Source organism: Megalobrama amblycephala, linkage group LG10 (genome assembly GCF_018812025.1).
Source record: "Megalobrama amblycephala isolate DHTTF-2021 linkage group LG10, ASM1881202v1, whole genome shotgun sequence".
NCBI lineage: Eukaryota > Metazoa > Chordata > Actinopteri > Cypriniformes > Xenocyprididae > Megalobrama > Megalobrama amblycephala.
Window position 1 is genome coordinate 17,640,623 of NC_063053.1, and position 22,500 is coordinate 17,663,122.

General features: G+C 37.4%; 1 protein-coding gene across 5 annotated transcripts in view; it reads right to left on the reverse strand.

Annotated features, from left to right (window-relative positions):
• smap1 (small ArfGAP 1) overlaps positions 1 to 22,500 on the reverse strand; it is a 142,612-nt gene that overhangs the window by 21,066 nt on the left and 99,046 nt on the right. For all 5 annotated transcript variants that reach the window (XM_048205030.1, XM_048205029.1, XM_048205028.1 and 2 more), the window contains one exon: positions 14,908 to 15,035. In XM_048205030.1, coding sequence (XP_048060987.1) covers positions 14,908 to 15,035 — 128 coding nt within the window. The remainder of the gene's footprint in view (positions 1 to 14,907; positions 15,036 to 22,500) is intronic.

The window sequence follows — 22,500 nt, forward strand, 5'->3', positions numbered from 1 at the left end:
GATAGATAGATAGATAGAACAACAGAACGTTAGATACAATGAATGACAGACAGACAGACAGACAGACAGACAGACAGACAGACAGACAGACAGATAGATAGATAGATAGATAGATAGATAGATAGATAGATAGATAGATAGATAGATAGAAAGAAAGAAAGAAAGAAAGAAAGAAAGAAAGAAAAAGAAAGAACGTTAGATACAATGAATGACAGACCGATAGATAGATAGATAGATAGATAGATAGATAGATAGATAGATAGATAGATAGATAGATCAACAGAACGTTAGATACAATGAATGACAGACAGACAGATAGATAGATAGATAGATAGATAGATAGATAGATAGATAGATAGATAGATAGATAGATAGATAGATAGATAGATAGATAGAAAGAAAGAAAGAAAGAAAGAAAGAAAGAAAGAAAAAGAAAGAACGTTAGATACAATGAATGACAGACCGATAGATAGATAGATAGATAGATAGAACAACAGAACGTTAGATACAATGAATGACAGAACGATAAATACAGTGCTCAGTGTAAATGAGTACACCCCCTTTTTAAAGTAACATTTTAAACAATTACGTTAGATAAATAGAACAAACGACAGAACAATAAATAGAACGACAGAACGCTAGATTGGTAGAACGAATGACAAAATTAGATAGAATGATCGATAGAATGTCAGAACGATAGATAGGATGATGGAATGATAGATAGAACAATAGACAGACAGACTGTTTTATTGTACGGGCAAAATATTATCAAAATATATATTTTTTAATGGTTGTGAAGGGCGTTTTTCCATCGAATATACAATCTACTCTTGAGAGTGGTATCTACTCTCCAATTCTTGTGTTTGCCGCCCTTTTGATGGCAGTCCAATTAAACCATTGTATTGCATTACAATGTATTTAATAGTGTCATATTGTGCATTAAACGAAAACAACTAAGATAACTTCTCATTCATCAATAATCAGCGTGGCACCAAAACCATGAATATTTGATCTTTCCCACCCCCACATTAGCACAAAAACACACATGCCATACAAACACACAGTACAGCCTGTATTTCACTGTGACATTCACAGAGCACCATACATATTCCAGCTCTATCCACCCCCAAACACAATTCACTCGCTCACTCATACCCAGAGAGAGAGAGGAAGAGATTTTATGTGCAACAGAGTAGGCTTTGTCTGATTAGCAGCCCCACACAGATAATTAGCACTCTGGTGGTGTTGTGGGCTGGGCTAATCCACTTTTCCCCACAGTCCCCTTCTGCTTGGGAAACCAGAAAAACCAGAGCACAAAAAAAGAAAAAGAAAGGAAGAAACAAAAGAACAGAAGTGCCCCAAAATCACAAATGTGTTAGGTTGGATTTGGTGAAGATGGCTGTTTGCAGCAGTGGGTGCAGACTGGGTATGTGCCAGATCAGAGTCTGGCAGTACCACTCTGCCAAGGTCCCACTGCAACTCAGAGTCTGAGGATCAGTCAGCAGGAAAGAGCGGATGAGACAAGAGACCATCTGGGGAATACAAAGACACACAATCAACAACATAAAGGGGAAAAATAAACGAACAGTTAAGGCACGTTCACAACAAATCTGATGTGACTGAACGAGAACAGAAAAACTATTCGCACCAAAAAATTCGCAAAACTAATTCTTCAAGGACAAGAATATTCCTTTGGATAGGTTTGAGAGCATCTACGAAGTTCCCTGCAAATTTCCTTACAAACAACAGTCCCATTAGCCCCAAGCCGCTGAGATGTTCTGGTTGTATTGCGTTCATGACCTCCACTGGTCCAACAGACATTGTGAAGAAGAGTGTCCCTGAAGTGCTGCTCTGGGATCAGTTAACTGTGTTAGCAGTGGCTACAGATAGAAGATAGAGAAATCTGAGCCTGCATTAGCACTCTGACCTATATGCTTCCAGTCAGCCTTCTGTAATGTATCCACTGCCTCACTTTGGTCGTGATCGATTTTCAGATGGTATAGACTTCAGTCATAGTGCCATTAAAGGTGCCCTAGAATCAAAAATTGAATTTACCTTGGCATAGTTGAATAACAAGAGTTCAGTACATGGAAATGACATACAGTGAGTCTCAAACTCTATTGTTTCCTCCTCCTTTTGTAAATCTCATTTGTTTAAAAGACCTCCGAAGAACAGGCGAATCTCAACATAACACCGACTGTTACGTAACAGTCGGGATCATTAATATGTATGACCCCAATATTTGCATATGCCAGCTCATGTTCAAGGCATTACACAAGGGCAGAACGTCTGGATGTGCACAGCTGAATCATCAGACTAGGTAAGCAAACAAGTACAAATGGCAGATGGAGCGATAATAACTGACATGATCCATGAATACATGATATTTTTAGTGATATTTGTGAATTGTCTTTCTAAATGTTTCTTTAGCATTTTGCTAATGTACTGTTAAATGTGGTTAAAGTTACCATCGTTTCTTACTGTATTCACGGAGACAAGAGAGCCGTCGCTATTTTCATTTTTAAACACTTGCAGACTGTATAATTCATAAACACATCTTCATTCTTTATAAATCTCTCCAACAGTATGTAATGTTAGCTTTAGCCCATTAGCCATGAGCATAGCCTCAAACTCATTCAGAATCAAATCTAAACATCCAAATAAATACTGTACTCACATGATCCGACACATGCATGCAGTATGCATGACAAACATCTTGTAAAGATCCATTTGAGGATTATATTAGCTGTGTGAACTTTGTAAATGCACTGTATTATCATCGAGAGCTCGGGGGAGGGCAGGGAGCACGCAATTTAAAGGGGCCGCAGCCTGAATCGGTGCATAGTTAATGATGCCCCAAAATAGGCAGTTAAAAAAATTTATTAAAAAAAATCTATGGGGTATTTTGAGCTGAAACTTCACAGACACATTCAGGGGACACTTTAGACTTATATTACATCTTGTAAAAACTGGTTCTAGGGCACCTTTAAGTACAGGTATAATTCCCACATAAAAACAGCATGATTTCACCTTCTCCTCCACACATGACCAAAAATACCTCAAGTATTCAAGGCCACTATTGCACTAATTTAACATTTCAATAGGTAAAGGCTTCATGTGATTCTATTAAATTTTATGGCTAGTACCTGCTAATAAAGGCTGTTGGTGATATCACATTGACTCATTTGCTGAGGAAAAAATAATACATATACATATGCACCACAAAGAGATTCATTGCAGCGAATAATATTTCAGCTATGTTTTCCACTGACAAACCTTGCTGAAAATAAAGCCTGATGCCACTCTGACCATAGCCATAACATTCAACACCCTGCTTATATACGCAAGGACATTCTGGCTCAAGGATACCTTTAAGAAAATGAGCTGCCCTGGAAAAGCAAGACACGCATACATACACACACTGTATATGTGAAATAGCAAGACCAATTAAGGCTAGCTTACCCTGTCTGGTAAAGAGAAAATTAATACACTTGACGCTTTACTGTCCCTGAATCCTAAAATATGCATAAGTGTTCTTTAAATATCCCAACAATTTGCATGTGGTCACAAGCGACAGCCTCACCTTTTCCTGAGACGTGTGAGCGGATTGGTTGTGTTTCCAAAAGCTCTCTTGCTTTAAAGTAGAGCTGGTAACATGCGTACATTTGCATTGTGCAGGACTGGAGCATGAAATAAGTTAATCCTCCATTGCTGCTGTTCCTCGAGCAGTCCTAGAAAGGCTCTTCGTGAGAACCAACCATTCATGCACGTCTGTAATGTTGTCTATGACCTTGGGAGAGTGTCATATGATGGTTTCTACAGGTTCCATGATTAGGACGACATGAGATCAATGGATGCTGGTTAGCATTGCCTCATTAGTACACGCTAGTAGATAGCCTAACTCAGTGTTTCCTAACCTTTTCCCACTATGTCACAGTTTTGATAAGTAAAAAAAAAATCCCACGGCACACCACTATGCACTAAAACAACAAAATTGCACAAGCATGCATTGCTTCAAATAGCATATTAAAACTGGATATTATATTAAAAGTAGTACTCACAATAAACATGAAACTTAAGCTTAAGGCAGATATGAACACAATAAGGTCATAAAGGGTAGCTATATGATGTTGTTGGTGATTACATAAAACAACAAATTTACATATCTTCGCTGTTGGGCAGAAGCCACATTTTTAAAATAATTAAACAATGTGTCATTAAAGGGTTAGTTCAACCAAAAATGAAAATAATGTAATTTATTGCTCACCCTCATGCCGTTCTACACCCATAAGATCTTCGTTAATCTTCGGAACGCAAATTAAGATATTTTTTGTTGAAATCCGATGGCTCAGTGAGGCCTGCATAGCCAGCAATGACATTTCCTCTTTCATGATCCATTAATGTACTAAAAACATATTTAAATCAGTTCATGTGAGTACAGTGGTTCAATATTAATATTTTAAAGTGACAAGAATATTTTTTTTGCACCAAAAAAAAAAAAAAAACAACATATAGTGATGGATGATTTCAAAACTCTGCTTCATGAAGCTTCGGAGCGTTATGAATCTTTTGTGTTGAATCAGTGGTTCAGAGCGCCAAAGTCACGTGACACGCGATCCAAATCATGATTCGACACAAAAGATTCATAACGCTCCGAAGCATCATGAAGCAGTGTTTGGAAATTGGCCATCACTATATAAGCCCTTACTTTGTTTTTTTTGCCGCACCAAAAATATTCTCGTCGCTTTATAATATTATTATTGAACCACTGTACTCACATGAACTGATTTAAATATGTTTTTAGTACATTAATGGATCTTGAGAGAGGAAATGTCATTGCTGGCTACGAAGGCCTCACTGAGCCATCGGATTTCAACAAAAATATCTTAATTTGCTTTCCGAAGATGAACGAAGGTCTTATGGGTGTGGAACGGCATGAGGGTGAGTAATAAATGACAGAATTTTCATTTTTGGGTGAACAAACCCTTTAAAGTTGATGTTGTGGCTTTATATATGCCAAACACGTGCATGTGTCATCATTATAATATTAACATTTGATGAAAATCAAGCTCAGATGGAGTTGTGAGGATTTTGACCACTGAATGACATATTTTGTCTGTCACTGGAATAGGCAGTAAGTGCATAGCATTATATTGTCATCAACTTATAGGTTATAAAGTTTATTGTTGCTATATGGGAGCTCAGTTTTTCATGTTGTTGAACATTTGGACAAAATCTCATGATATAATGAATGATGAAGCGGGATATTTAAAACCGTAGCATACTGGCTACAACTAGAAGGAAGAAATCACTTCTCCACTCTTCAAATAGAGAAAACATTAGCCTTTATATACATAGTGTTTCTTGAGCATGCGTCACTTCATTTTCCATAGAGGCGGGGTGGAGTTATGAGGTTTGACTGACAGTTTGAGGAGCCAATGAAGTTACGAGGTTTTGTCACAAGCTCTTTTAAGTCCTCACTGGTTAAATATTTGTAAAACCCACATACAGGAGTAAAGGGTGACCAATAGCATTGCTTTTAAAAAATATAATAAAACAAAACTGACAAAATATAGAGATACAAGGTTTCTGCCTGACAGCGATGATATACTTTTAACTGTATAGCATTTATTTATTTTTATTTTTTTTTTTTTGGCATTTGGTAATTTTCCACCGCACATTTGACAACCTGTATTGGCACGCTAGTGTGTCGCAGCACAGTGGTTGGGAAACACTGACCTACCTAAACCATCTGGTAAAAAGCACTTTTCTCCTTGCTAATAGACAGCTTTCTTCAGGTACATTAGACCGCCTTGTACCCTTTGACATGCAGAAGCGGGTGGGGTCTAATTAGATGAAAAAGATGGAGGTATATAGAAGTACATGTTGATTAGAGTAACAACAGGGACAAACACAGGACCAGAGTGGAAACCGTAAATTTAACACTCCATACACAAACACCAGTGACAGTAATAGCCCTCAACCCAGATGATACGTCAGCCAGTGAGTCACTTCCCAGACAGACGACATTAAAATACAACACTGCCAATCAGAACGGCAATGCAAAATCTACAACACAGCCCCAAGAACAGAATTTTTTAAAGCACACGGTATAATAAAAATTAATCTGAATCTTAAAATATGCATAAGTGTTCTATATACATGCAGCACACAAGAAAGCCAGATTTAAAACCTAGATAAAGCTGCCACCCTCTAGCACACCGGCCACCGCAGAGTCTTTTCTCTTTGTAGAGGTGTACAAACTGAACTAGCTCAGCATTCATTAGGAATAAGTCCTACTGAGAGACCATCTGTGCTTAAAACATGTACACGAAACACTGAGACTGCCTACGCTGGAGCTCACTAGTGTGAGTAGATACAGCGTACATACATTCATGTGCTCTGAGGGATTCAGTATGGTTTTCCATTGTGCTGTATGCATGCAGCGCTGAATGCGCGGTGCATGGCAGGCCCATATGTTGAACGTGAGGGCTCACGGAGCGCAAAAGAACATGAGCGGATCAATAGCTGCGCTCTTAAAGGGACGGCGGTGGGTTTTTCTGAGTTGTGCCTTAAACAGCTGAATGATTCATTAGTGAGTCAGCACGCTATACATCCTGTGTGTAGCAGATTCTGGGGTGAGACTAGTGCACGAAAACAGCTGACAGATGGTACTAAGCAAAATCACTAAAGTAAAGCAAACCTTTCTGCAATTACATGACCTAGTCTAGTACACTGCATCAATGAAAGAGCAGGAAGAGGTTTAGAGAATTCAAATAACCCTGTAATGCATCAGAATCCTCATTTTAGGAGGATAATAAGCAAATACTAAGAGGATCATTTGGAAGATATGGAAGTGGAAGTGTGTTTTTTGGTCAAGTCATGTCACGGAAGGGACATATGGTACCATATTAGTTAACATCATATACACTGTAAAAAAAATTATAAAACAGATTATTAGAGTATGTTTTACAAGAAAATACTATTACTGTCTTTCTACTTCAAAAATTCAATTTCATTTAATGTGTTACTTGCCATTTCTTTGTAGGTATTTGTGAAATTTACTAGCAATTTATGAGTGAAAATTGTTTGAAAGTAAATCCTACACAAACTTTTTCAGTGTAGAAGAGATTTTTTTTTCTTTATCGGTATCTACTAAAATTGAATTTAAAGGGAACAAAAGAAGATATTTGATAATCAGACAGTTGACAACCATTGACTTCCATAGTAATTTTTTCCTACTATGGAAGTCAATGGCTACTGTCAACTGTTTGATTACTGACATTCTTTAAAATATCTTCTTTTGCATTCAACAGGAGAAAGAATAGGTTTGAGGATAAGTATTGAATGTCAACATTTTCATTTTTGAGTGACTATCCCTTTAAATTGTTCATGCTCATTTACACCATCATTACTTTTTTAGCTGGACATTTTCAACATCTAACACTCAATCTTATGAAAATAAATTTTTCATACTGTACATTATAATTTTGTGAAGCCTAAATTCACTTGTAGCACGTTTCATTATTTATTTAGAAAAAAAAACAGTATGTAATCTTAAAATTTTAATATCAGTTATTGGCCATAACTACCATAATTACCTGCATTTTCTAGAAGTTTTATATCAGTGCAATCCCTAGCTCACGGTACACAAATTACATCAAAATCCCGAACCAAAAGTCACATGTAAATACCTCAGTTTGACAAACTCCAAACAACATTGACAAACATCATGTGTTTAATATGCGAACAGCAAATGATCATGATGCAAATGAGCAAGGACATTTTGCCTCCACAACACTCATGAAATGTTGATGTTGATATTCTCACAGCCCTTATGTGCGTAGACAGCTTGATTAGGGAGCTGCAGAGAAACAGGCTGGTCAGGATGTCAATAACGGGGAGGGATTTGTTGCTAACGGAGCATTATGGGATACCAGAACCGGCTAGCAGTTGTGCAGTCACACAGAAGCTGCAGGGAGGGGGGAAGTCCTGCGGAGAAGACTGCGTGTGTATGTCTCAGGGGGTGATATAAAAGCTGGCAGTAGATGAGATGTGAAAAGAGGAAGTGTGAGGACAGATTAACATGCACCGGCTGGAGTCACACTGAAGGAATGGAGAATACGGAAGCCTGGCGGTTTCTCATCAAAGGCTCCAACTGTCTCTCGAGCTCTCATCCTTCTTTCCCCTTAGGCTTAAGAAGAACTGGGAGTGCCTTGATTCAGGCCCTAATGCCAATCAATCAGAATTCTCCAGCTTGTCGGCTGCTTGTTTCCACATGCTGTCACTTGGTATCAGGGCAGGAAAAAAGAAAAATCAAATGCATTCCCTCATCGTCTCACAATCATTTTCTATCCTCTCCACAGTGACATCTGCAGTGTGTACCAATTGCATGCTTATTGGTCTTATTATTATTGTTGTATCGTTCTGAGTGTTCAACTGATTGCCATTTTGTGCACGCTCCAGAAAAGGAATGAGAGGGAAAAAAAGAGGTGCGTGAGGGTCAAAACATAATACCGAGTCAATATTGGACATGTGTGACGCACATAAAACCAGATTGCTCATAATAATCAACATTGTAGGAAGAGCTGATTGGGTTGCAGTATTGATGAATGCCTGTTTCTATTTCTGATGTGCTGAGTTACTCAGGTAACTTTATTTTGAATATCTTTATTATTTACAAAAATTACAAAAATCAAAAGCATGAATGTAAATATGTGAATGGTGGTTTGTGTTTGGGTGATATAGATCAGTGTTATTTTAGTATTATTTATATACTATTATGTTAATATTTTTAATTAGCTTTTTTTTTTTTTTTTAAATATTCATTTTAATTTTAGTTATTGCAATTTTGCTTATGTCATTTGAGTAAGTGTTTTTATAGTTCTAATAAACTATAGTTATAGTTTTAGTAATTTTAGAACAGTGCACAGCATAAATGAGAACTGAAAGTCAGCAATTACTCAATTACTTAGAAGACATGTTAGGGTTCTTTAGAGATGTGATGTTCCAGCAAGTCTGCTTAATCAATTACCAAAGAAGCATGTCAAAATTATTCAGGAAAATAAGATTTTCTTATCAAGGTGATATAATGTTGTGTAGCAAAAATGAGTACACCCTCCTAAAAGTTACTAAATAAAACGAAATAAAAAATTTCTGGTTTCATGTTTGATCAACAGGTAAGTATGTTGAACAAAACATTTAAAGAGAAGTAATTTCTTGACAATTAAATGTGTTAATTGTGTAGCCCATTGAATCATTCTCAAACTTAATGTTGACAACAGTGGAACCACTTGGGAGAGAACTGTCAGGAGACTTATTTCTTAGCACAAAAAAGAGGACAGTGGTACAAGAGGATTACCAAATCATTGTTTTAAGTGTGAAGATATAGCAAAAGTAACACTTTTTAAGACTTGTGACAAGGCCCCTGAAATAATCAGGCCTTCATTTTAAGCTTTCATTTAGTGATGAGGGATTTTTTTGCTAGAAAAAAAGCAGGAGAAATACCAAGCGAGACTGTTTATCTCACAGTGACTGTTTATCTCACAGAGTAAGATGCAGCCTGCAGAAATGACATGCATGGTTGTTGTTCTCACTGGAACTACCTACTGTAACCAAAGCACAATAAAGTCAGTTAGCCATTTCCAAAGCCCATATTTACAAAGTATAGTTTCTGGGAATCAATACTCTGGTCTCATGAGACTAAATCAATCATTTTGGATCTAACAGCATCCAAAATGTTATGGGGTTGCTAGAGGAGTACAGTGAGAAATGCCTGGTTTCCACAGTAAAGTTCAGTGGTAGTAAAGCTCTTAAATAGGGATGTATGAGTGCTGAAGGTGTAAGGGAGTTGTGCTTTATCAATGCTGTCATGAATTCCCACACTACTGTGTAATTTAATACACAAACTTGAAACAGAAGATGTTTCCCTTTCCTCATTCCCTGCATTGCTGGGCATTTTTTCAACATGACAATGAGGATATGCATTCTCCTAAGATGAAAAACCTTCTGTGGACATGTATTGCACTCAATCTTAACACTCTTGAGCGCCTGTGGGGCAATTTTGTAGAGACGAGTTGAGCAACACTCCCCATTACAGATCAGGGCATTTAAGGAGCTCAGCATACAGGAGTTAAACAGGACAGATGTGACAATTTGTCATGAACTTGTACACTCCATGCCAAGAAGGGTCAGAGCAGTATATTCAAAATTATGGAGGGCATACTAAGTGCTAGAATATTATACATTTGTTCAGTTAAATCTAGGGTGCACTCATTTCTGCAATCCTTAATTTAAACAAAATTGGCTAATTTACTTATTTTATGGCTATTAATGACATATTTCTCAGATTTTATTATGTATATGTTTAATACATTTTAGTTTTGCCATCTTTCCATGAACTGTATTAGTGATCATAAAGAAAATTCATCTTTTGTATTTGTTCAGAGGGGGTGTATTCATTTATCCTGCAAACTTATTCCAGTTTGTTGCAACATTTCTACGTTTTTATTTAGTTTCAGATGCATTTCAATTAATCAAAAGTTTTTTTTTTAAAAATGAAAAGTTTAGTTTTAAAGTCACTGTGACAATTCTTATTTTTTTTTATTGAATATTGCAGCATTTATTATAAATGATTTATACATGCACAACATTATTATTATTATCATTTTTACATTTATGCACCCTCGTAATCTTCAATGCTGACTTTAACAATAACAACACTGATATGGAGATGAGGTCAGGCTTCTCTTTGAACTTCCTGTAGGCGCTCTTACTTCCAAAAAATTACTGTCTGGGGAAAAACAAATCCTCATTCATACACATAAGCAATCCAATTTCTATAAGTGACATCTTCAGATATGCAAAATGCCTCCAAATCCTTTAAAGAGATAGTGAGCAGCTCTTTCAGAAACATCTTCCACACAAAGACTCTAAAAGACACAACAAACAAGAATCAAGGCATAATGCTGCCATCCTCCCTCATCAGACACCCACCGCTGCTCGATTCATCTGGAGAATAAGAGCAGAGATTGACAGCATGCTGTTGAGACCGAAGGCTTTGTGAAAGCCTGAGCGTTCACTTACTATTCTCAAGTGATCTATCTTTAGCTCCTCTTTATCCTTTATTAGCATCCCATGAGAATGCAGAATTCATGTATAAATGTACATTGTGTAGGAAGGGCTGATTTCCGCTTGGCGAGAGCAGAGCAGGAGGGCATCAATTATTCGAGGAGTCCAAGTCAGTCCAGCGGCTCTACACACCTCTCAATAAAACATTGATTCAGGTGGGGAAAAAGCTTTTGTCAAGCCACCTTTCTGGCTTCAGCACAGCTTCAGGCCTCCGAGATCAAAAAAGAGAATCGTCCACAAGCCATTCTGAGAATGATGGCCAAAACAAGTGTGAAAGGAGGATGGGAACAGACCTTAGTCAGGGTAGACGCCATATTGAATTTAACACGGATGAAAACGAGGCTATGAGGGATAGACTTGCAGTCTTTACAATCGTATATGCTGCATAAAGCTCCAACACCACATGCATTTTTCAGCTGAACAGTTGGTATATCGTTAAACAATAGTACAATCCATTGAACACAGTGTACTTTAATCCCTCACAGCCTCGTTTTTATACCTGTCAAAAATTAAATACGGCGAAACCCTGACTAAGGGAGAAAAGGAGAAAGGACAATGTGGGGTTAGTGAGAGTGGATCTCAGGGGTGAAGACGAGCTTCCACAAAGACAAATTGCTATTCATGAAGGGATCCTCCAGTGTCTAGATTGGCTTTAAGTGTAAAACAGTGGTTCTCAATGTTTTTAGGCCCAGCGCCCACCTATACAGCATCCAGGTTCCTTACCACCCTCCATCAAATAAAAAGTAAGCTACGTGTTGTCCCTGTATATTAATACTGATTATTATTCTGTGTTTTATTATTATTAACATACCATTAAAAAAAGCATGGCCCATACTGGACAAACAGCCAGTTGTAAAATTTGACACTATTTTGTCTAAATAACGAAAAAATTAAGCACTAATTTGTATTAAGTGAGCATTGAGCAAGGGAAGTGGGCATGTATATTAAACATACAATATCAGATTAATTAAAAAACAAAATCTTGAACCAATAAAGGAACAGATACATTGACCATTTCTAACATGCATTTACCAACTTCTTTCTCTCCTCTCAACATGATTTTCTTTTTTCACTCTCTTCTCTTGACATTATTAAACATCTCTCCTCTTCACTCTCCTCAGTGAAGGGCCATAATAAATGCTAATATCCCTCATTATTCATGCTGCATCCTTTGGCCAGGAAGACCTTGCAAATCAATTCTGTCAGCTGCAACTAGACAGGCAAAAGGTAATCATGTTGTTTGCAGAGGAAATTAAAACAATTGGGGTTGACCTTTTCTTTGTCTCTCTTAGTCAGTTGATTTTAGACTGAATGAAGGCAGGCAGGAACAGATGCATGTTTGTAACCCAGGAAAAATGCTGCTTTTTTTTATATATATATATATATATAAATTGTACCTCCTTTTCCTTACATATAAGGCATGCTGGTCTATAAAGGTCCGGTTAGAAAAGATCTTCACAGACCAGCAGCTTAGCCACCTAAAGATATGAAAATGATCAAATGCACCAAAATAGTTCAGATGGTTTGTGGGTAGCTGACATAGCCCTGACGATTCATATTTAATATCATGATTTAAGGATAAAATATATATTAATATATAACCAATTTATTTATTTAGGTGCTGGACACCATTTCTTTTTTAACCATTTTAAAGAAATGTTTACAGTTAATTTGTGGCTATTTAAATAGTTCTACATTGTTTCAAAAGAATTTTTAAAATTATAAAATTTTCTACATTCCCATTGAAAGTTTGAGTTTGGTAAACTTTAATGTTTTTTAAAGAAGTCTCTTATACTCACCAAGGCTGCAATTAATAGGTTGTTTGCACATGACGACTGCAAGCGAAATGCGGCTGGAGGGCAAGGAGTGATTTTTCTATATAGGAATCCTATCACAAACTCAAAATTCCTATGTTTTGCGTCATTTTTGGTTGCTCAAATCTATCAAACCGAGAAACCACAATGAGCTTTTATCGTTTACATAACTTATATCGTTTTTTAACTTTAAAAGTTGTCACCTTTTATAGCGTATTGCATCTGCTGATACTGAAATGAATATGGATACCTGCTTACCTTTTTTGTTTTTGACTTGGTTAAATAATCACATTATTCATGGTATCATTTGCAGGGAAGAGAAGCTATTTTATCCCATTGCATGATCATTGGTGTTTTCACTTCAGTTTTGTAGAATTCCGTTCACAATGTTGATCTGGTTACCATGAAAACGGTGTCACACCCTGCTGCTTCAGCCAAATTAAAAAAATGTGTTCAACAAGCTGACAGAAGTCGATCCATTTCTTTGTTTGAAGGGTGTAAATGTAACTGTAGTTTTAATGTTTCTTTGTAAATATTCACTTTCCCATATGACCACAAAGGAGAATCGGAGGGGCATTCAGCGGACAGTACTTTTTTTTTGTATTTATTTCAACAAATGACAACCAAAATCAAACCCATAGAAGCTCGTGAACACTTTTGAAGTGGCTGCGTGCTAGTTATACTCATTCACAAGCCGAGTGAGAGTCACACTCGAAAATGTAAAGTTAATTATTAAACCAAACAAAATACAACACTTTCAAAAACACTCAGCTATGTGATTATTTTATTGAGTGATAGGGAGTGGGTTCAATCAGTGATATTATTAGATTTGCTATACGGCGTAGATTTGGCTATACCCCGTCTCCTCCTCAACCTGCTTACTTTAGTGTGTTTTTACACGTAGAAAAGGCGAAAATTGTCCAGTTTTTTCCCTGAACGATGATGTGAGCTCCTGTTGCAATTCTCGATTCAGCATAAATGACCTACAATGGCAACGTTTTTCACAATCACGACAGAAAATCAAAAATACTGCCCTAACTTCACTAGCAGAAAGGTAGCGTGATATAAACAAACCAGACTAGAACTGAACGTGGCGTGACGGCAGCTTTACATTCTCTATATCAACCGCTTCCATGGCAATCAAGTCTTTCAATTCAGTAGAAAAATCGCTCCTCTTCATAACATAAGGTTCACGTCCAAAATATGTTGTGATTTTCTATATATACACCTTTCTAAACCAGCATAGTATGGACTTTTCTCCATCTCTTCCATTCTAATTTTCACTGCTTGCCCTCCACATTAATTTCGCGTATCACCAGAACCACGTGATTGCAAACAACCTATTGATAAAAATACAGTAAAAACAGACATATTGTGAAATATTACAATTTAAAAATTATTTCAATTTAAAGTCTAATTTATTTCTGTAAAAGCAGCCATTACTTCAGTGTCACATGATCCATCAGAAATCATTCTAATATGCTAATTTGGTGCTCAAGAAACATTTTTTTTTACCATCAATGTTGAAAACAGTTGCTTAATTTTGTATTAATAATACTTTTTTACAGGATTCTGTGATGAATAGAATGGCATTTATTTTAAAAATAAATGTGCCACTTTTGATCAAGTTAACGCATCCTTGCTGAATAAAAGTATTAAAAGTATTTTTCCTTAAAAAAAAACTTTTGAATGGTAGTGTACTCTCTAATATGATCAGTATATCATAATTTTGCAAGGGAAAAAAACATGTATGTCACACCAAAGGACACTGCAGCCAATGCTTGTCAACAACCCAGCACTGAGAAAATAGTGTGATTGACATGACAACAAGATAGAGCAGGTATTTTGAGTTTTAGTGCGCGCACACTCACTCACACACACACACACACACACACACACACACACACACACACACACACCTATGCAACTGGCAATTGATGTTTGTGTTGATGGACTCGTGTACCTGGTTTGTGTTGGTGTTTGAGGGCAGAGGGTTGGATACCATTGGTCCAAAGATGTCTAAGTCATCACTGATTGGAGCTGCGCTGCTTGCTCCTGCCCCACTGCTGGAAGAGCTGGCTGTGGGTGCATCTGAGTGAGAGAGAACCAAATGTCATTACAGACAAGGGAAAAGTGTAAACATTACAGTTTAGTAGTGATGACTTTATGAATTTCTTTACTGAGAAAATCGAAAGAATCAGAAATACAATTGTAAATGTACAACCTTTAACAGAGTTTTATGATTCAACCTCAATTATCACCCCTCAAGAACAGTTGCAGTGCTTTACAACTATAGGACAGGAAGAGCTAAATAAACTTATCACTGCGTCTAAACCAACAACATGTTTATTAGATCCAATACCCACTAAACTACTGAAAGAATTGTTACCTGTAGCAGAAGAGCCTCTTCTCAATATTATCAACTCATCTTTATCTCATTAAGAAACCACAATTAGATCCAAATGTATTGGCAAATTACAGACCCATTTCAAATCTTCCATTTATGTCTAAAATACTAGAAAAAGTGGTGTCGGTCCAATTGTGCTCCTTCTTGCAAAAAAACGCTATCTATGAAAAATTTCAGTCAGGATTCAGATCTCATCATAGCACAGAAACTGCGCTTGTTAAAATTACAAACGACTTACTTCTAGCTTCTGACCAAGGCTGTGTCTCAATACTAGTGTTACTTGATCTCAGTGCTGCGTTCGACACTATAGATCATAAAATACTCCTAGATCGACTACAAAATTACACTGGTATTCAGGGACAGGCATTACGGTGGTTCAGGTCGTACCTATCAGACCGTCACAATTTTGTTTATTTAAACGGGGAAAAATCTAAGATAACGATAGTAAACTATGGAGTGCCGCAAGGATCTGTGTTAGGCCCTCTGCTATTTTCAATATACATGCTGCCACTCTGCAATATTATAAGAAAACATGGAATTAGTTTCCACTGTTATGCTGATGATACTCAGTTATACATTTCAACACAACCAGATGAAATCTCTAAATCATCCAATCTGACAGAGTGTGTAAAAGTAGTAAAACATTGTATGACTAGTAATTTTCTTCTATTAAATTCAGATAAGACTGAAGTATTACTTATTGGGCCAAAAACCTGTACACAGAATCTTTCAGACTACAATCTGCATTTAGAAGGATGTACTGTTACTCCATCCTCGACAGTTAAAGACCTGGGTGATATATTAGACAGCAACTTGTCCTTTGAAAATCATATTTCATGTGTTACAAAAACAGCCTTCTTCCACCTCAGAAACATTGCTAAGATACGGAATATGTTATCTATTTCTGATGCAGAAAAGTTGGTTCATGCTTTCATGACATCTCGACTAGATTACTGTAATGCATTATTAGCTGGTTTTCCTGCTTCCTCAATAAATAAGCTACAATTAGTACAAAATGTAGCTGCTAGAGTTCTTACCAGGTCAAGAAAATATGATCATATATCACCAATTTTATCATCTCTACACTAGTTACCCATTAAGTTCCGTATCGATTATAAAGTATTGCTAATGACCTATAAGGCTCTAAATGGTTTAGCTCCTGTGTACTTAACTGATCTTCTATCGCCCTACAATCCTTCACGCTCTTTAAGATCACAAAACTGTGGATTTCTGGTTGTACCTATAGGATATCTAAATCCACTAAAGGAGGGAGAGCATTTTCACATTTGGCTCCGAAATTCTGGAATAGCCTTCCTGATAATTTAAGGGGATCAGACTCGCTCACCCAGTTTAAATCTAGATTAAAGATGCCTCTCTTTAGCCAAGCATTCACATAATGCATCTCGTATCAGGAGCTCATTTCTTCTACCTTCAGTTAAACTGCTAACAGTGATTGTAAATTAATTGCCTAAATTATTACATTATTTGCTAACTGCATTCTTTAAATTGTAAGGTTGACATGCATTCTCTGTAAAGCTGCTTTGAAATTATATGTATCGTGAAAAGCGCTATACAAATAAATGTGAATTGAATTGAACTGAATTAAACCGCATTACATAGAGTAACAGTCAGTGTGAATTTTTAATTGGTTTCAGTGGCCACAAAGCCACATAAATTAGTACATGCGTGATTGCATTAAATAAGAAAATATGAAACTGTGCTAAAGATTTAAGACCACTAAAAAAGCACACTTTAAGGAAAACATATATCTTTTGGTAGGTTTTAAGGTAAGACACTGCAGGCAAATTCATTGTTTTTTCATCCACTGGTCAATTTTGAGATTTTGGGCTATTTTGCTTCCATAACATTTTCATTCTTTTAGACTATTACATTGTTTGCGTCTGTAGTTTTCAATTACGATACACATCTTTAAAGGCCGTTTCCTGAAAAGTTTTTTTCCTCGTGCACCGAGCCAGTAATATCCACTTCAGTAACACAAGCACAATGTTCCAGTTTTATTCCTATTAGAGATGTGTCACGATTTTTGAATATTCAACAAGTTAATTTAATTATAGAATATCAAATAGGTTATACAATTATTGTCTTTAGAAAATTCCCCATGTTTTCAGTGCTGATGCGGTGGTGACATGTTCATGTAACCATATGGTGGCGTGTGCTGTCAATAATGCACCTAAAAGCTTTCAATCAACTCTCAGACAACAGAAGAACAACATGTTGTCTCACACGCACACTGTAGACTTGCTTGGCATATAACAGAGACGTTAAAGTTAATCTTCACATAAGTGCCATCATTCAGGCTATTCACAATATGTTATAATGCATTTAGGCAGCCTAAAATCATTATGGCTTGAGGTAGGCTTGTTGCGAAAGTCGGTGTTGCCGGTGTAGCCAGCGTTCAGGTGGTAAACACGTGTAGTGATCAGCAGGCAGACATGAGGGTAGACACCCTCCATTACATCAACAGACCCCTTTATCTGCTATCATGAAAAGCACAGGACCCCAAAACTCATACCTCCAAGAGACGCAAACAAGGAAATAGATAGCAGATAAGCCTTCAAAGATAATCACCCTGACCATTTGTGCAAAGGAAGAATGATGACATTAGCATGTTGTTGAGCAGGCTAATACTATCATCATTGACCCTATTGTTCACCCCAGTTTCTCAGTCCTAGGACCTGAAGTGTGAACTGACTCACCAGACAGGTTTTGCCGTTTGGCTTGAAGCAACAAAAGTAGTATTTTCTATATAAAAATGGACACACAGTGGACAAAATGGAGCGAATCTTCTCCATTTCTATTAACAGAACTCTATACTTAATGAGTGCTGTTTGTGTACATGCAAAATATACAAACTTACCTATTAAGGTATGCATTATTGCATAGGTAAAAGTTCAATATAACCCAATGATGTTTGATGTTTTCAGCACAATGCCTAGGTTAATCTGAAATTGGTTTGGAAAATGAAAATGAAATATGCATAGGAAAAACTTTAAAGACATTCTTCTAAACATGAATTTTAAGCTATTCAAATGAACCTCATGCAAGAGGGGGGCCATCCAGTGATCACCTCTGACAGCATCAGCCAATCAAAACACTGGATCTGAAAGGTGCCAATTTACATCTCCCTCCTTTTCGGGACAGATTAAAAGTCTCTGTCTCTGAGACAGAGAATGGTTCCAGTTGGGTTGCTGCAGTTTCCCGTTCTGGTTCTAGGCTCCAGTTCTTGTTCCAGTTCTTGTTCCAGTCCCGGTTCAAGGTTCCGGTCCTAAGCTAAGTCCAACTCTACAGAGTCGTGAAGTTGCTCTCGCAACACTAGAGAGAAACAAGGAAGAGAAATCCAAGAGAGAAACAAGGAAGTTCTGCAAGAAGTAAATTTGGGGAGTTTGAAAACTGCAACGGAGACAACGATTACAAGCTTAGCCCCCCATCTTCAAAATATCTTCTGCATCAACTTCAAAATCCTCTCATCAGAGATCCTCCAGATCTGCGTGTTCCAGACTGACCGAATCTACACTGACTTCAGAATCTAAAGATCCTTCCATCTGCATGTTCCAGAGAATAAGGATCATCTGCACAGACATCAGAACTTTCAAGGCTGCTTCTTCTGCATGTTCCAGGAAAAGGACCTTCTCTGTGCTCAAGGAGTTCAACGTTCACAAGTACTTCGTGTTCAAGGCTGTGAAACGGATTCCAACTCCTTTCTTCCCACTGCAACGTTGCTCAGCTCAACAAGTGGAAGACATCACCCTTGGATTCAGCACGACCAGGCAGACGTAAATATCACTTACCAAACCTCTTTCTAGAGACCTTGGCATTAGTGTATATTGTCAGTATATGATTATCTAATTTGCATTAGATTTTGCATAGCTGATATCCGTTAATAACAAATAATCTCTCGGTTTATTTGTTGAATTTAGAATAAGGTTTACCTTATTTCTTCTAGAGAAACTACTGTTTATCTTTCCATAAGATTAACTTGTAACTGCCATAGTAACATCCTACTCATTCACTTGCATTTATCAATCTTTTTGCACTTTATCCATTCAGTAGATGTTAGTTACTCTTGTCTATCCTTTTGGTAATAAAATCCATTTATTACACTTGTGTCTTCCTTGTGTTGATAATACAGTAAGAAGCTCTACAAGTTAACGATATCTCACAAATCCTTCAGATTGGTCAGATGACGAACTTCCTCCAATTTATATAATTGTAATTCAGTCAAAAATCTTCCATGATTGTTCTTTATTGTCAAGGTGAGACGCCTTGGCTGGTGCCCCGAAAATATTGGAAGGAATCATCTGACTCGATATTAATATTAACACAAAATATTAATATTTAAAGGGGTGTTTAAATGTGATTTCACTTTTTTAACTTTAGTTAGTGTGTAATGTTGCTGCTTGAGCATAAACATTAAACAACAGGTTGGTGACATCATAAACCCTACAAAACACGCCCCCGGGAACACGCAACAAAGTGGGCGAGGCCATGTCACGCAGCATGTGGAAGCGGAAGAGTTGTGTACACCGGACGTGTCAAAAGATAACAGAACCCTTTATAATCTGTGATATTTTCTACACTGGATGCGCCGCTGAAGACAGCTTCCAGAATATAAACGAGTATAATGCTGGATGGCTATTACTGAATGCACAAAGGCTTTTACTGAAAGAAGCAGTTCCCACTTTAAAAGCAGAAGCTGCTGTTTATTGGCTTCAAACTGTAAGTACATTTTTTGGTTTGTACATGTCTTTTAAACGTATAGTTCTGTTGCTATTTTTTGGTTGCATCAAGGACATATACAAAGAGCAACTTATTTTTGCTTCGCTAGCCAGTTAGCTAAATTCTACAAACACCAACAAACGTCTATGTTCATAGTCAAACAGTTGTTCATTCTATAAATTAAAAGCTACCTTTACAAAAATGCGACTACTCAGTCATGTATTCGGCTACAGTAAAGCTTTAATCAGGATAAAACCATATATTGAAAGCTAACAAACAGCAGTGACAGCATATCTAAACACTTTGACGCAAATAAAAAAGCCGCGATTGCAGCTTGACCCTCTTTATCTGGGTCTAATTCGGGCTCAATTTGATACAGCAATATAGACGCTATTATTTACATTTTGACTGAAGCAACGGATGGTAAGGGGCGTGTCGTTTCCGGACGCTTCAGCGAATCACGATACACTGGGCCACCTAACAACCAGCTAACCAATCTGAGCACATTGCGTAATTTGGAGGGAGTGGCTTCATAGAAGCAGGAAGTCAAACGAGCCGCTCATATGACAGTGGAAACAGAGGTTTAGAATAAACGTAAAATATATGAAAAATACAGCGTTTTCAAAAAAACGAAGCATTAAGACATGTTAAACTGTGCCCCAAGAACACAATCAAGCCTAGAAAAAAAACACTTAACCACCCCTTTAAGACCATAAATAATTACATTTGTGGTACTCTCGTGTGAGGCTAGTCCAAACCACTACACACGGAAGCTCTGCAATGCATTTACTGTGCCAACTGCATAACAGACTGACAGGGAACAGGAAAAATTGTTGAATAATGTTGTCATTTTTGTTTTGTTTTTGCACATAAAAAGTATGCTTGTCACTTCATAAAATTAAGGTTGAACCACTGCAGTCACGTCGACTTTCTTAAAGGTCCCGTTTTTCGTGGTTTTTTTGAAGCTTTGATTGTGTTTATAGTGTGCAATATAACATGTGTTCATGTTTCGAGTGTAAAAAAACACAGTATTTTTCACATAATTTATTTATCTGTATACCGCTGTTTCCACTGTCATAAAAACGGGCTGATGACTTCCTTGTTCTATGAAGTCCCTCCTTCAGAAATACATAACGAGTTCTGATTGTGCCAGCGGTTCCTGTGTTGTGATTCGACAGCTCTGAGCGCACCGTGCCCGGAAAAGTCACGCCTCTTACCATAACGTGGAGATGCATGCACTTAGTGTTATTGTAAACATGTCTTTAATTTTACCCTATCAATTTGAGCCGGAATCAGACCCGGTGATTGGACTGTGGGATGAAAATAACAGCGTTTCGATGACATGGCGACGAACACACTCTACAAATGCAACTCTTGTGTATTCCTGTGGGCGGAGGTTAGTCAAAAAACTGTTTTAGTGACGTCATTAAAGAAGGAAGTAGAGGGATGTAGTCCAAACTGGCCGTTCGATGTAGGCGACTTCTGTTAAATAAAATATCTCGCTTGGCATTGAACTTTGAGATTTAAAATTTTACAGATTTTATTTATACTCTAACAACAACATTACACACTAACTAAAGTTTGAAACATGGGATCACGAAGAACGGGACCTTTAATGTTTTTAATGATTATATTGCTGTCTATGGACGAGTCATATTCCTCTCAGATTTCATCAAAAATATCTAAATTTGTGTTGATGAACGAAGGTCTTACGGGTGTGGAACGAGATTAGGGTTAGTAATTAATTACAGAATTTTCATTTTTGGGTGAACTAATCCTTTAATGCAAGAAGTCCATAGTTTATGTGATTATTCTGCTAGGACACCTGTTTCGCAGTTTATCAGTAATTTTAAAAAATCTCTAAGAAATTCAGTTTTATTTGTTCGCAAACGTGTCCAAATACTTTTTTTCTTCTCCGAGCCGCTGGAATCAGATGTCAAAGACGCAACAGCTGTACAGACTCTTTACAAAACAATTCAGACGCATCTGTGACTCATTAACTGAGCGGTGATGTCCAATGCCAGGCCAAACCTGCTTGCATGGGTCTTTGTCTCTGTAGAGAGAAATAAAAGAGTGTTCATCTGGCAGCAGCCCACACCGCCTGCTCAGTTTGCTTTTCCCGTTCCCGCTACCTATCGACTTCATCCAAGAGAGCAGGAAATCTAATCACACTCTGCACACGCCTCCGCCAACGCTGGAGAAAAAGCACCCGCTCGCCTCCGACGCCGGCCTGCCGCTCAGACGCACTCTCTCATTCCATTAAGAAAAAGACTCCATCAGAGCCCTGCCTGTGTTCACACGTTACAGTGCACAGAGTCAGGAGCCGCTGCCATCTCTTTATGACTGATAAAATCCATGAAAATAAAAGAGCTCAAAGTAATAAAACTAGAGCGAATAGCAATGGGTGAGGGG